This window comes from Bubalus kerabau, chromosome 23, assembly GCF_029407905.1.
Source record: "Bubalus kerabau isolate K-KA32 ecotype Philippines breed swamp buffalo chromosome 23, PCC_UOA_SB_1v2, whole genome shotgun sequence".
Taxonomy (NCBI): domain Eukaryota; kingdom Metazoa; phylum Chordata; class Mammalia; order Artiodactyla; family Bovidae; genus Bubalus; species Bubalus kerabau.
Window position 1 is genome coordinate 20,773,309 of NC_073646.1, and position 14,473 is coordinate 20,787,781.

A 14,473-nucleotide genomic window follows, 5' to 3' on the forward strand; every position below is an offset into this window, starting at 1 on the left:
GTCCATCTTTTTTCACTCAGCATCATGTTTTCAAGATGCATCTGTGTTCTAACATGTACCAGAACTTCATTCTTTTTATGGTTGAATAATATTCCATTTTCTGAATATACTACCTCTTGTTTATCCATTCATCAGTCAATGGATATTTTAGCTGCTGTGAACTGGTATGATTATTGGTGGATAAGTATCTGAGTCCCTGTTTTCAATTATTGTAGGTACATAGCTAGGAGTAGAAATGCTAGGTCATGTAGTAATTCTGTTTAATTTTTTGAGGAGCCACCAAACTGTTCTCCACAGCAGCTGCACCATTTTACAGTTCCACCCGCACCCCTCAAGTTCCAATTCTCCAGTGTTTGCCAACACTTGTTATAGTCCTTTAATAATTATTATTATAGCTAGTTCAGTTCAGTTCAGTTCAGTCACTCAGTCGTGTCCGACTCTTTGCGACCCCATGAATTGCAGCACGCCAGGCCTTCCTGTCCATCACCAACTCCCGGAGTTCACTCAGACTCCTGTCCATCGAGTCAGTGATGCCATCCCCTTCTCCTTCTGACCCCAATCCCTCCTAGCATCAGAGTCTTTCCCAATGAGTCAAGTCTTCGCATGAGGTGGCCAAAGTACTGGAGTTTCAGCTTTAGCATCATTCCTTCCAAAGAAATCCCAGGGCTGATCTCCTTCAGAATGGACTGGTTGGATCTCCTTGAAGTCCAAGGGATCTCTGAGGGTATAAAGTGTTTATTCACATCTATAAGGTTAGACAAACTTTCAACTATTTAAAACACTACAAGCCAATAATGTACAAATGGAACATGCATTGGTAGGCTCTGTCCTACACAGGATCCTGTTTATAACGTCCGCTTTGAAGAGCATGCCACTCCGCCCTAGGGATTCACGTGGCTGCCTGCCATTTCCCACCTCGGCCACTGCCGGTAACCAGGTGACTACTGGGTGACTGATTGTCCCCACCACCCCCAGGTCTGCAGCAGCCGAGAGGTGGATGAGCTCCTGGCAGAAATCCAAAAGGCCCAGAGCCTCCGGGACCACGTGCAAGCCCTGCACCCCAACGCCCTCTGTGAGAAGCCCACCGGCGTGATGCAGGAGGTAGGTGCTGAGAGCCAGAGCTCAGACCTTCCGGGAGGCGCGCAGCTGGCCTCGCCATGCTCTCGTGTCTCACCTGTCACTCAAGGGCGCGGCTGCCAGGCCCCCAAAAGTGGAGTAAGGCGAGGCCCCGCCCCCTCACAGCCCCCACAGCTCTGAACTGCCCCAGCCTCTGTTGAAAGGATCCTGGTAGATTTTCTAACTGGAAAAAAAAAATTTATTTCAGAGAAAGGCCTTCAGGCCTCTGCCACCCCTTCCACTTAAACACTGTCCCTCCCTTCCCCCCAGTTTAGAGAATGATGAAAACCTCAGCTACACAGGGTAGGCTGTCTGGAGACATCTCACCAGCATCTCATTCATTCGGGGCAAAGGCCCTGCTTGAGGGCATTTAATTTATCAGCAGAATAACTCAGAAAGTTTATGGACACAAGCGCCATAAAAGCTGTGCTCTGTTTAGACACCACAGACAACTTAACTGTGGACAGAAAAGAATTGGAAACGCTTTTATAGCATCACAGAGTGAAGGTATGGACTTGGGGTACCACACGTTTTGACCGGGCTAGCTGTCGTAAAAGAAACACAGCACTTAGATTGAGGTCTTGAATTTTAGTTTCAGCTCCTCTACTGATTATCTCGGAGAAGGCAGTGGCACCCCACTCCAGTACTCTTGCCTGGAAAATCCTATGGACGGAGGAGCCTGGTAGGCTGCAGTCCCTGGGGTCACTAAGAGTCGGATATGACTGAGTGACTTCACTTTCACTTTTCACTTTCATGCATTGGAGAAGGAAATGGCAACCCACTTCAGTGTTCTTGCCTGGAGAATCCCAGGGATGGGGGAGCCTGGTGGGCTGCCGTCTGTGGGGTTGCACAGAGTCGGACACGGCTGGAGTGACTTAGCAGCAACTGATTATCTATCAGTTCAGTTCAGTTGCTCAGTTGTGTCCGACTCTTTGTGACTGTGAACTGTGGCACGTCAGGCTTCCCTGTCCTTCACCAACTCCCAGACCTTGCTCAAACTCATATTCATCGAGTCGATGATCTCTCATCCTCTGTCGTCCCCTTGTCCTCCTGCCTTCAATCTTTCCCAGCATCAGGGTCTTTTCCAATGAGTCAGTTCTTCGCATCAGGTAGCCAAAGTATTGGAGTTTCAGCTTCAGCATCAGTCCTTCCAATGAGTATTCAGGACTGATTTCCTTTAGGATTGACTGGTTTGATCTCCTTGCAGTCCAAGAGACTCTCAAGAGTCTTCTCCAACTCCACAGCCTCCGGGACCATGTGATTGTCTATAAACAATAACAATAATTAATGGTTTTCATTTGCTGAGTGTGTAGGCACTTAAGATAGGCACAAGGCTTAATCTTTTTAAATGCCTTATTTTATCTTACAGCAATGGTCTCCAGCAGATATGTTATTTTACAGATGAGAAAACAGAAGTTGAGTTTAAATAATTTGCCTGAGATCACAGAGATAAAAGCTGATTAGTCTCAATTGAACTTAGGTCTGCTTGATGTCAGAATCTTGCCAGGAGTTTCCCAAAATGAAATGCATATACTACTTGTAGCTTGCAAAATAATGATAAGGTGATATGCAGATTAACATTCTTTTAAATGTTATATATTTAAAACTAGCTCATTATGGTAGAAATAGAGCTTTCTGAAATTATTTAAGTACTAGGAATTCTCTGACAGTTTCAATGTTTCAGATTTGGTGCGTTCACTGCCAAGAGCCCAGATTCAATCCCTGGTCGGGGAACTAAGAGCCCACATTCTGTAAGGCATGTCCAAAAACAAACAAGCAAAGTATATGTGTGTGTGTGTGTGTGTGTGTGCGTGTATATATATATATATATATATATATATATATATATATATATATAAAATTTAAGTACAAAAAGGGGTCCATTAAAATCAAAATTGAAATTAATATTAATTTCAATTAATGTTAGTAAAATTAATAATTAAGAACACTTAGTGTTACTTGTTTGATTTTTAAAATATTGAGTAAATAACAATATAGGGCTTCCCTGGTGGCTTAGTGGTAAAGAATCAACCTGCAAATGCAGGAGACACGAGTTTAATCCCTGGGTCAGGAAGATTCCCTAGAGTGGAAAATGGCAACCCACTCCAGTAATTTTGCCTGGGAAATCCCATGGACAGAGGGGCCTGGTGGGCTACAGCCCATGGGGTCACAAAAGAGTCGGACACAACTTAGTGACTAAACAACAACAAATAACAGTACAGTGATACTCAGATATAGCAAATTTCTTGAAGGTGGTTCTCGAATGTCTGAAGTTTGGAAATTGCTGTTTCGTGCTTTCCTCATACACAAGCTATGTGACTTAACCTCTCAGAACCTCAGGTTTTCAGTTGTAAATGTGGGCAAGGGAGTCTAGGCTAGATCAGGGCTCCCTAAATGATTTGGTACAGGAGTTGCTTTTTAGTTCCCTGGAGCTTATGTTTTGTGCCCACAGCAGGGCCACTTGTCATCTTGAAGTCCGTGATGCTGATTCAAATGGCAAGGGTGGGAAGGGGTTAGGAGGAAGTGAGGAAGGAAGTTGCTGGGTGAGTGAGTTGCTGGGTACAGTTCTGTCTTCTCCTAGAAATTCCACACATCTCTCTAGATGGTGATGGGACTATGGGAGGGAAAGGCAAAACTGCCTGTAATTTAACAGGAAATGTTTTAAGAGAGCTTCCCTGGTAGCTCAGCTGATAAAGAATCCGCCTGCAATGCAGGAGACCCCAGTTCAATTCCTGGGTCAGGAAGATCCCGTGGAGAAGGAAGGGATAAGCTACCCACTCCAATATTCTTGGGCTTCCCTGGTGACTCAGACAGTAAAGAATCTGCCTGCAATGTGGGAGACCTGGGTTCGATCCCTGGGTTGGGAAGATCCCCTGGAGGAGGGCATGGCAACGCACTCCAGTATTCTTGCCTGGAGAATCCCCACAGGCAGAGGAGCCTGGTGGGCACTGGTTCTGTCACTGGCTTGGTGCCTCCACCATGGGGAGCCCATGGGGTCACAGAGTCAGACACAACTGAAAGACTAGGCACAATGTTTTAAGATGCTCCCTTGGGTGGGTGGGGGAAGACTGTGGACTTTCCAGCTCTATAATATGATTATGTAATGATGATTTTTCATTTCCATTTAGATTTCCACAGAGGTTGCAAAGAGTTCACTCATGAGTCTCTTGCCTAAACCCCCAAAACATGAGGATCCCCTCATGATTGAGTTCCCAAACTTGGACATGACTTCTGCAGAATGGCTAAAGACCAATAGCCTGAAAGGTAAATCCCCAGAGAGGGAAGAACCCAAGATGCAGATGACTGACTGAAGGCATGAACCCTTTGGGGCTTCATGAGTGGTGCCTCAAACCCCACCATTTATTTTTACAGCCAAGAAGCTAAGCCTTTATCAGGTTCTGGCACCCAATGCATTCTCTCCTGTGGAGGAATATGTGCCTATTCTCCGGAAAACAGTATCATCAACTATCCATGAGGTAACTCAGATTCAGAGTTCTGTCCAGTCCTTTGCCTTGGAGCTCCTGTGTGGTGTTTCCTTTCTAAAATGTTCAAGAAATAGAGGTCATGAGACAGAGCCCAAGGAGCAGGAGCTGAGGGCTTGGAGTGGGATGCAGGCTTTCCACCCAGGACTCTAGAACTCTCATCAAATCTACTCTAGCTGCTGTTTTTCAAAGATACGAAAAATGAAACTTGGGAGATTGGGGAAAGAGGGGGTATATTGGGCACCATGATCACCTCCTTCATGAAGGTTTCCTCTTCGTCATTCAGAACACACTCTCTCTTTGGGCCCTCGCTCTACCTGATACAGACTTCTCCTATTGCTCCTATGATGCGCATATGTGTGTATTTGTTACATGTCTAATCCCCACTGGAGTATGAGCCCTATAAGAGAAAAACCTCTTCCCCAACACTCTGTCCCCTCTATGTAGTACAAGTAATCAGTCAAGGAATGTCTGCGTGCGTGGACAGAAGGATGGAAAGAGGGAGGAAAAGGCTGAGTGAGTGGATGGATGGAAATAATAAGTGAATAGGTAAAAGAATGGATGGATGGATGGAAATAGTAACAGATGGAAGGATAGATAACAGGATAGAATAAACAGATGAAAGGATAAAAGTCAAGATTAAATGAAGGATAAAGAATGGAGACGTGGAAGGACAGCATAATAGGTGAACAGAAAGATCAGTCAATGGAGGGACTTCCCCGGTGGTGCAGTGGCTGAGACTCTGCACTCCCATTACAGGGGGCATGGGTCCGATCCCTGGTCAGGGGACTATGATCCCACAGGCAGCGAGGCAAGACCAGAGAAGAGAAGATCAGTGGAAAGACAGAAGAATGAAAGGAAAGAGACGGGATGTCTAGTTCTGGCAGCCCATAGATGAATGACTAGATGGAAGGAGTGACAGAGATACAGATATGACAACTTGATGGAGGATGAATAGAATGAACAAATTTGATTTTCAAAGTGTCCATGAAGGCCCATGTGGGTTTTCAAATCTAAGAACTTATGACTATAGTATGTTTTAAGTCTCCAACTCTGCTATTACCAAAACTTCTAACCATACCATGTAATAAAGACACTGATGTTCAGAACAACCTCCTGAGAAGGGAGCCGGCTTGTGGTCAGACCTGGTTCATTGAAGTCCCTCAGCTGCCAGCTCCAGACAAGGCAATGGCCTGGTGATGGGGAGGGGCACAATCCACCCGCAGATGTGTTAAGAGCCCATTTCCCTCTCCTGCATCTGACTTGAAGAACCCAGTGACCGATTTAAACTTAAAATCCTTCCTCACTTGTGCTTCTGTTCACCTGCTCCCCTCCTGGCCACACCTGCATGCAGAAGGCAATGGTGCAATTTGAATGGCATGACGGGACAATGAAGAATATTCATGTGGACTTGCCCTTCCTGTACGAGTACCAGGTCAGTGCTGGGTCCCATCAGTCAGAATGTGGGGTGTGGGGAGGGGGATGGCAGGAAGGTGTCGTGGAATGTGGAGGCACCAAGCCAGTGACAGAACCCCCTCCTGTAAACAGACTGTGCTCCACCCACAGGCCCTTCTGGAGCTTTCCCCACCTCCTGTCCAGGCAGGAACCTGTATGCCTTAAACAAAAACCTCTAATCCTTTTGGTCAAGATTTACCTCCTCCCCATTTGAGGCAATGAAATACTCTGACTCTTCCCTTCCTAGGCTTGTGACAGACAAGTATATGCTTTTATATATATATCTTTAAACAAATGTTTATTTATTTATCTATTTTGGGCTATGATGGGTCTTTGTTGCTGCACACAGGCTTTCTCTAGTGCAGCAAGCAGGGGCTGCTCCCTAGTTGTATTGCTGGGTCTTCTCATTGCAATGGTTTCTCTTTTTGCAGAGCATGGGCTCTAGGTGCACAGTCTTCAGCGGTTGTGGCTCACGGGCTCCAGAGTGGGGGCTCAGTAGTTGTAGCGCATGGGTTTAGTTGCCCTGTGGCTTGTGGAATCTTTCTGCACCAGCTATCAAACTGGTGTTCCCTGCATTGGCTGGCAGATTCTTAACCTCTGGGCCACAAGGGAAGTCCTAATACATGCTTTAGAGGGATTTTTGTTCTGCCTGGATACCCATGGCCTTGACACACCATTCCCAGAAGCCACGTGGGGTACATCCTCTTCCCCCACATGCTCTGTGCAGTGCTGACTGTGTGTGACCCATGAGTTTGCAGAAACAGCTCAGCAGAGCGATGCGGATGTATGAGAGACGGATCGAGTGGCTCTCCTTGGCCAGCAGAAGAATCTGGGGCACCGTATGTGAAAAAAGGTAACTTCCCCCAGTAGTGTTCTTGCCCTTCATGTGTGACACAGCACTCATTCAACTTATGAATTTCCTGTTGGTAGCATCAGAATCCATCATTTAGATTAAGGATCAATAATGGCTCAGCAGAAACCCTGGAGGGAAAAGTCACCACCATTAACTGCAACCTCAAGAATAGCATCACTATGTCACTCAGGAGTCTTTGTTAAAAAGCAAAAGAAACTAAGTGCAAATTGACTGAAACAAATCAGGGAAGTCTGGTTAAGGTAACTATATTCTAAAGTAGATTTGATAGCTGTCTTCAGGCCTGGCTTGATCCAGAGATTCATACATGTCAGGAATTTCTTTCCAACCCTCAGTTCCATTTTCCTCTTTCTTGGCTTTGTTTTCAGGCAGGCTGTCCCCTCTAGGTAGCAAGATAGCCACCCAAAGTTCCTAACTTCCTTCCTTCCAGTTTAGCACTTCCAGGGTTTAGGGCATGGGCCCATCCGTGAGCCACTTGGGCCAAGAGGATTTGATGTTCTGATTGCCTGGGGTCTAATGTCCACTTTAAAGCTTGGGCTGGGGTAAGCTCTACTCAAGTCAAGTGGACCATTAGAGACAAAGGTATTCCCCCCCACACCAGAAAAAAAGATCAAGATACTGTTTTGAGCAGAGGTAATGGATGCCGAGGAGGAAGAAATTGTAGGTATCTATTATATCATTCAGAGAAGGCGATGGCACCCCACTCCAGTACTCTTGCCTGGAGAATCCCATGGGCGGAGGAGCCTAGTAGGCTGCAGTCCATGGGGTCGCTAGGAGTCGGACACGACTGAGTGACTTCACTTTCACTTTTCACTTTCATGCATTGGAGAAGGAAATGGCAACCCACTCCAGTGTTCTTGCCTGGAGAATCCCAGGGACAGGGGAGCCTGGTGGGCTGCCATCTATGGGTTCACACAGAGTCGGACACGACTGAAGTGACTTAGCAGCAGCATTATATCATTACCATTCCATACCTTACTTAATGCATTACCACTTATCATGTATTAGAAGTTTGTAATACCATTCATCTGCTCTATTTTTTAACTCTCAAAGCAACCCCTTGAAGAGTCTTATTAAAGTTTATATAGTTAAATGTGCCAAGGAACAGGCTTCCAAGGTGGTGCAGTAGTAAAGAATCTGACTGCTAATGCAGGAGATGCAAGAGACTCAGGTTCAATTCCTGAGTCAGGAAGATACCCTGGAGTAGGAAATGGCAGCCCATTCCAGTATTCTTGCATGGAGAATCCCATGGACAGAGGAATCTGGCAGACTACAGTCCATGGGGTCACAAAGAGTCAGACATGACTGAGCACACACACAAACACATGGCAAGGATCAGACAGGTGAGGTGACTTGCCTAAGGCCCCACAGAAAGTGGAACTTGAACTAAGGTCTTCAGATGCTATATTGGGTGAATTTTCTTTTGCTAATCCATAGCTGTCTCAAAATGAGAATGAGGGGAGGAGATAGGACTATAAGATCTAAAGAGAAGGCTCAACACTGTTGCTGCTGCTGCTGCTAAGTCGCTTCAGTTGTGTCCGACTCTGTGTGACCCCATAGACGGAAGCCCACCAGGCACCCCCAGGTGGTGGATTCTCCAGGCAAGAACACTGGAGTAGGTTGCCATTTCCTTCTCCAATGGATGAAAGTGAAAAGTGAAAGTGAAGTCGCTCCATCGTATCTGACTCTCAACGACCCCATGGACTGCAGCCTACCAGGCTCTTCCGTCCATGGGATTTTCCAGGCAAGAGTACTGGTGTGGGGTGCCATTGCCTTCTCCACTGCAAGAGATCTTAAAACAGAGAGAGAAAATAAAAAGATACATTTCCCCAAAGGCCCCAGTTATACCTAATTCCCCATCTAACTTGCTTAGCTTGTTTGTTTTCCCTTCACAGACCCCAACCTACTGTATTATCGAATGCTAGTGATTTAAAACAAGGAAATGTATGAAATCATTATATGCAGTCCTGCCCTTAAACTGTCCACCACGAGGCTTTATTCCATGATAGACCCTCCTGCAGAGAAGGTTCCTTGACCCCTCAGGCTACTGCCTGTGTTGACCTCAAACCACGGAGAAGATTTGGCCAGGGGTGAATTTGGCTTACAGAACTCCCCTGGAAAAAACGTTAAATAGTAAAATGGAACAGAATAAACATTATCTGAGAGATTCGGTTCTCCTCTTAAAGCTTGTGTTTCTTTTTAGGGTGGTTATACTGCTCGATATCTCCGTGACCAATTCCATGTACATTATTCATATCCAGCACTCCCTGCGACGCCTGCTGGAGGAGCAGCTGTCCAACAAGGACTGCTTCAACATCATCGCGTACGCAGTGGCCTCTCCTGGTGGGGAGGTCATGGGCACTAGGCTGCCATCGCCAGGCTGAGGCTTCTGGCAGGATGACAGATGTATGGGCAGCCGGCCTCCTAGGAGGGCTGTCCGTTTATCTCATTTGAACCATCTTGTTTGGGGCATTGAATAATTAAATGGTTGTAGGACGGTCCCCCTGGGCTGAAGGTGATAAGCAGCCCCAAAACACACTGTTTGATCAGCCAGGATTAAGTAACTCAGCCCGTTGCCCCATTTGGCTCCCAAGCTGATAAACACAAAAGAGAAAAAGAAGGGTCCCCAGACTTAGCTCCTACCTAAGTTCTAGCAAGCCACGATATTTTAAACATTCAGAATTCCAATTATAAATTTTAATTGTACACAGATCTATCAATATTATTATTATATATAGTTATATGTTATATAAATTATATAGAGCTATATAGAATTAAATTATACCTTTATATATAAAACTACATGGTTCCATTATATATAAAACTATGTATTTAAGTTATATATAAGTAGGTGTGCGTGCTGCATGTTAAATAGCTTCAGTTGTGTCTGACTCTTTGAGACCCTATGGACCCCCATGGACTGTAACCCACCAGGCTTCTCTGTCCATGGGCTTCTCCAGGCAAGAATACTGGAATGGGTCCCCATTTCCTTCTCTAAGGGATCTTCCTGATCCAGGAATCAAACCCATGTTATGGGTTCTCTTATGTCTCCTGCATTGGCAGTTGGGTTTTTTTTAACCACTGGAACACCTGGGAAGCCCTTATATAAGTATATATAATATAAATTAATACTATATCGCTATATATTTAAATTATGTATTTTATACACAATTATGTATATAAATTTTAACTATAAGTAAATTTAACTTAAAGTATAAATATTTAATATGTAGTATGTCTTACTACATATGTTTAAATTATATATGACTATATATAATAGTATAAATATTTAAGTTATAGGCCTATCTACATAGTTACTTATATTTTTATCTATAAAGTATATATAATTTAAATATATGTAGTTATATATAATATTTTTTTACACAACTTCACATCATATAGGGAGTGTTCTAAACCTAATAAGTCAGCAGTTAATTTTATATATTAAACTGTACCAGAGCCTAGTCATTGCCTAATATATTCTACAGAAAAATGCTTAAGCATTTTGGACAATATTTTCATTCATTCATCCCATTCATTCATTTAACAAACTTTTATTGAAAGGCTGCCATGCACTGTAGATATGCTAGGCATTAGGGATATAGAAGTTAACACACATGATACCTGTCCTTAAGGAACTTATGACCTAGTAGTAGGAAGCAGGAATGTTAAAATATGAATGCTATTAAATGTTTTCTGAAGAAATAAGTAGAAGGCAGGAAGTCCCATATCGACTCAAAGGCGGAGTCAGTCCATTCACCTGGGAAGAGTGAGGTCAGGAAATCTTAGCTGAGTCTTGACAAAGAGCAGGTGTTTTCCCAGCACACAGAAGAGACAGGGAATGTGGAGAAGGGGCCTTCTGGTGCAGGGAGCAGCGTGAGCAGAGCACAGAGGTGTGATGTCACACACACAGAGGTGTGTCACACAACCTTGAGGGACCTGCAGTGTGAGTAGTTGAGTGTGAACAAAGGGTGGGAGGGAGAACCGGATGGCCCAGAAACGAAAGGAAACACCTGCTGATGGAGGCTTTAAGCAGGAGCTTTTATACTATAGGACATATAGGTATTGAAGGATTTTAAGCAAGATAATAATCTTGAGACACTTAAGTTACAAGGTGAAGGACAGGCTGAAGGGATGCGATACTGGAGGGGAGACCTGAGCCAAGGCAGTGGGAATGAAAGACAGGGGGGCCTGTGAGGGGTGCACGGAGTTGCATAAGCAGAATGTAGTCACTGCTTGGCTGTAGGGGACGAGGGAATGGTGACGAGGTGTGCCAGGTGGAGCAGAGTTTGGAAGATGGAAATAGTCTGAGATCCTTAAGAGTTTGGAGATTCTCCTGGTTGGAGCTCTAGCCATCAGCGTAAGTTGAAGACACGGGAGGGCATGCACTGCACCTGTGGACACGGATGCTGGAGAGATGCCAACCAAGGAGAGAATTTGGGAGAAGCTGCCATTTGGACGGCAGAGAAAGGGAACCACCTAAGAAACAAGAGGAGCAGTCCAAGAGGCAGGAGGAAAACCTGGAGAGAAAGGTGTTTTCCCCTTTCCCAAGGGAAGGAGGATCTTGGAAAGAAACAGAGTTAGGGCCTGCAGAAGCAAAGCAGAAAGGAGAAGAAAGAAGGAATTCTCTGAATCTGGCAATAGAGCTCCCTGATTAGAAAACAATGAGACATAATGGTTTTGCAATTCAGTTCAGGAAACATTTAAAAGATTGATAGTACCCAATGCTGATGATAATTTGGTGAAAAGGGCACTCCTGGAAAGTATTGGTGGAAATGTAATTTGGTACAGCTCTTGTATTAAATTTTTTTAAATTGGAAGTATAGTTGATTTGGTGCTTCCCTGGTAGCTCAGCTGGTAAAGAGTCCGCCTGCAATGCAGGAGACCCGTTCGATTCCTGGGTCAGGAAGATCCCCTGGAGAAGGGATAGGCTACCCACTCCAGTATTCTTGGGCTTCCCTGGTGGCTCAGGCAGTAAAGAATCTGCCTGCAGCGCGGGAGACCTGGGTTCAATCCCTGGATCGGGAAGTTCCCCTGAAAGAAGGCATGGCAACCCACTCCAGTATTCTTGCCTGGAGCATCTCCATGGACAGAGGAGCCTGGTGGGCTACAGTCCATGAGGTTGCAAAGAGTCAGACACGACTGAGCAACTAAGCACAGCACAGCATAGTTGATTTGGGATTCCCAGGTGGCTCCGTGGGAAAAATTCCACCTGTCAATGCACGAGGCACAAGAAATGTGTGTTTGGACCCTTGTCAAGAAGATTCCCTGGAGGAGGAAATGGCAACCCACTCCAGTATTCTTGCCTGGAGAATCCCATAGACAGAGGGGCCTGGCAGGCTCTAGTCCAGGGCGGCAAAAAATCAGACACAACTGACCACACACGCACATAGTTGATTTACAATGTAACGTGAGTTTCAGGTGTACAGCAAAGTGATTTAGTTATACACTCTCTCTATATATATATATATACACATATATTGTTTTTCAGATTCATTTCCCTTCTAAGTTATTACAAAATATTGAGTATAGTTCCCTGTGCTAAACAGTAGGTGAACAAGACAATAGGTCTTGCTGATTATTTGTTTTCTGTATAATAATGTGCATATGTTAATCCCAAGTGCCTAATATTTTGCGTATCATCTTCACACAGGGGCCATGCTAATCTTCTCTGTATGGTTCCAATTTTAGTATATGTGCTACTGAAACAAGCACTGAATCAGTATGGTCTTTGTTCCTTCAATTAAACCTTTATGAAATAGCCAAAGGAAATATTGAGATGACTGTGCAAAGATAGCCTTGAAGGGATTTTCAATGCAGCGTTCTGATAATTGTCAAACCTGGGAAAAAACAAGAGGGAATTGGTAAAATAAACCTGACTGTAGAATTCTATGCAACTATTCAAAAGAATGTGAGAGAGTTACGTGAGTACATTTAGAAAACTTCCTCAGTAAGTCCAAATGAAAGGAAATAAATAGGATAGGTTATATAATTACATTTCTTGTATTTTGCTGGAAAATTTTTTTTAATTATTGTGTAAAGTGAAAAAATAACCATGTTAAGCTGATGCCCACCCTCTTTCTCAGTACCCCCAGGTTTCCAAACTCTCTTCACAAACTTGCAGTTTCTATCCATTAGGCTGTAACACTGATTTATGGTAGAAAACAAGGTCACCAGGGTGGGAAGAAAGGCTATAATTCCACTTCTGTCAATATATCTTTATCTAACAATCTTTAATCCAAAAGAATATAGAACAAAGAGTTAACAGAAATTTGGAGGGAGGGATAAAACTGAAGGAATTTTCACTCTCTGTATATTGTTAGAATTTTTGTTCAACTATAATAGAGGGTTTATTATCCAACTATAATAAGAGATATTTCCATGGGATTAGGAAAGGAGGTCATCATTAATATTTTCCAGAGAACTACCCAGGGTGGAAGCTTGACTCCAGAGGGTTGAGAAGCAGATAATGAGGAAGTGGTAGTAACATTGTTTTTCCAGGGAGCCTGTCTGTGAAGGCAAAGAGGAAAGACAGAGGAGTGGCTGGCAGAGTGGACCCTGGTGGAATGAGAGTTAAGAGAGGCAGAGGGAATGAGGGAAGGAGACCCAGGAGTGGGCGTGGGAGGGAGGTCAGCACAGGGCAGCGTCTCAGACAGGTTGGCGGTGGTCAAGTCAAGAACCCAAGTGGAGGAATTGCTCTCGAACCAGAGAGGGGAGGGCTTTTCCTTGATAAAGGGGATAAATCTTCTTCTCAAAGATTTAAATTCTGTCTCATAGAGAGAATGAGCTGATGCATATAAAAGAGAAACTGTAATACAGGTGGAGAGTGAAAGCTTTGAGGATGAATCTGTGCTCTTTGTGACCCTATGGACTGTAGCCTACCAGGCTCCTCCGTCCATGGGATTTTCCAGGCAAAGGTATGGGAGTGGGTTGCCATTTCCTTCTCCAGGAGATCTTCCCAACCCAGGGATCGAACCTGGGTCTCCCGCATTGCAGGCAGACACTTTACCATCTGAGATACCTGAGAAGCCCTGAATCCATGCTAGGGGAGCCAAAAAGAGAGCAGTGACTCCTTCCCTGGAGGTGGGGAAGTTCACACAAGGGAGGGAGTACCTTCCTCAGGGGAGAGGTCTGGCCAAACCGGTCCTGGCGGGTTGACATGGAGGGCTCCTGCTCTGCTCCCACCATGAATATGCTGGGACGTGTCCTGACCAGCAAGGAGCTCGTGGGTGACATCCTAACATTTTGGGGATGTAACCAGAATTTTGGGCTCCCCTGGTGGCTCAGCTGGTAAAGAATCCTCCCGCAATGTGGGAGACCTGGGTTCAATCCCTGAGTTGGGAAGATCCCCTGGAGAAGGGAACAGCTACCCACTCCAGTATTCTGGCCTAAAGAATTCCATGGACTGTATAGTCCATGGGGTTGCAAAGAGTCGGACATGACTGAGCGACTTTCACTTTCAACCAGAATTTTGCCCCCTTAAAATCCTGGGAAGTCCAGTGAGCTGGGGCACATATCTCCCCACTAAGAACAAGCCCTCTTTTCCTCC

General features: G+C 44.8%; 1 protein-coding gene and 1 non-coding gene across 2 annotated transcripts in view; one reads left to right on the forward strand and one right to left on the reverse strand.

Moving 5' to 3' along the window:
* Positions 1-14,473, forward strand: part of VWA3A (von Willebrand factor A domain containing 3A) — a 51,614-nt gene that overhangs the window by 18,239 nt on the left and 18,902 nt on the right. The window contains exons 11-16 of the mRNA XM_055562168.1: positions 976-1,101; positions 4,245-4,380; positions 4,489-4,592; positions 5,953-6,033; positions 6,812-6,906; positions 9,128-9,247. Of these exons, the coding sequence (XP_055418143.1) occupies positions 976-1,101; positions 4,245-4,380; positions 4,489-4,592; positions 5,953-6,033; positions 6,812-6,906; positions 9,128-9,247 (662 nt within the window). The remainder of the gene's footprint in view (positions 1-975; positions 1,102-4,244; positions 4,381-4,488; positions 4,593-5,952; positions 6,034-6,811; positions 6,907-9,127; positions 9,248-14,473) is intronic.
* Positions 12,532-12,639, reverse strand: LOC129638261 (U6 spliceosomal RNA). The gene has a single exon (XR_008707768.1). It is a non-coding gene; the product is annotated as a U6 spliceosomal RNA (small nuclear RNA).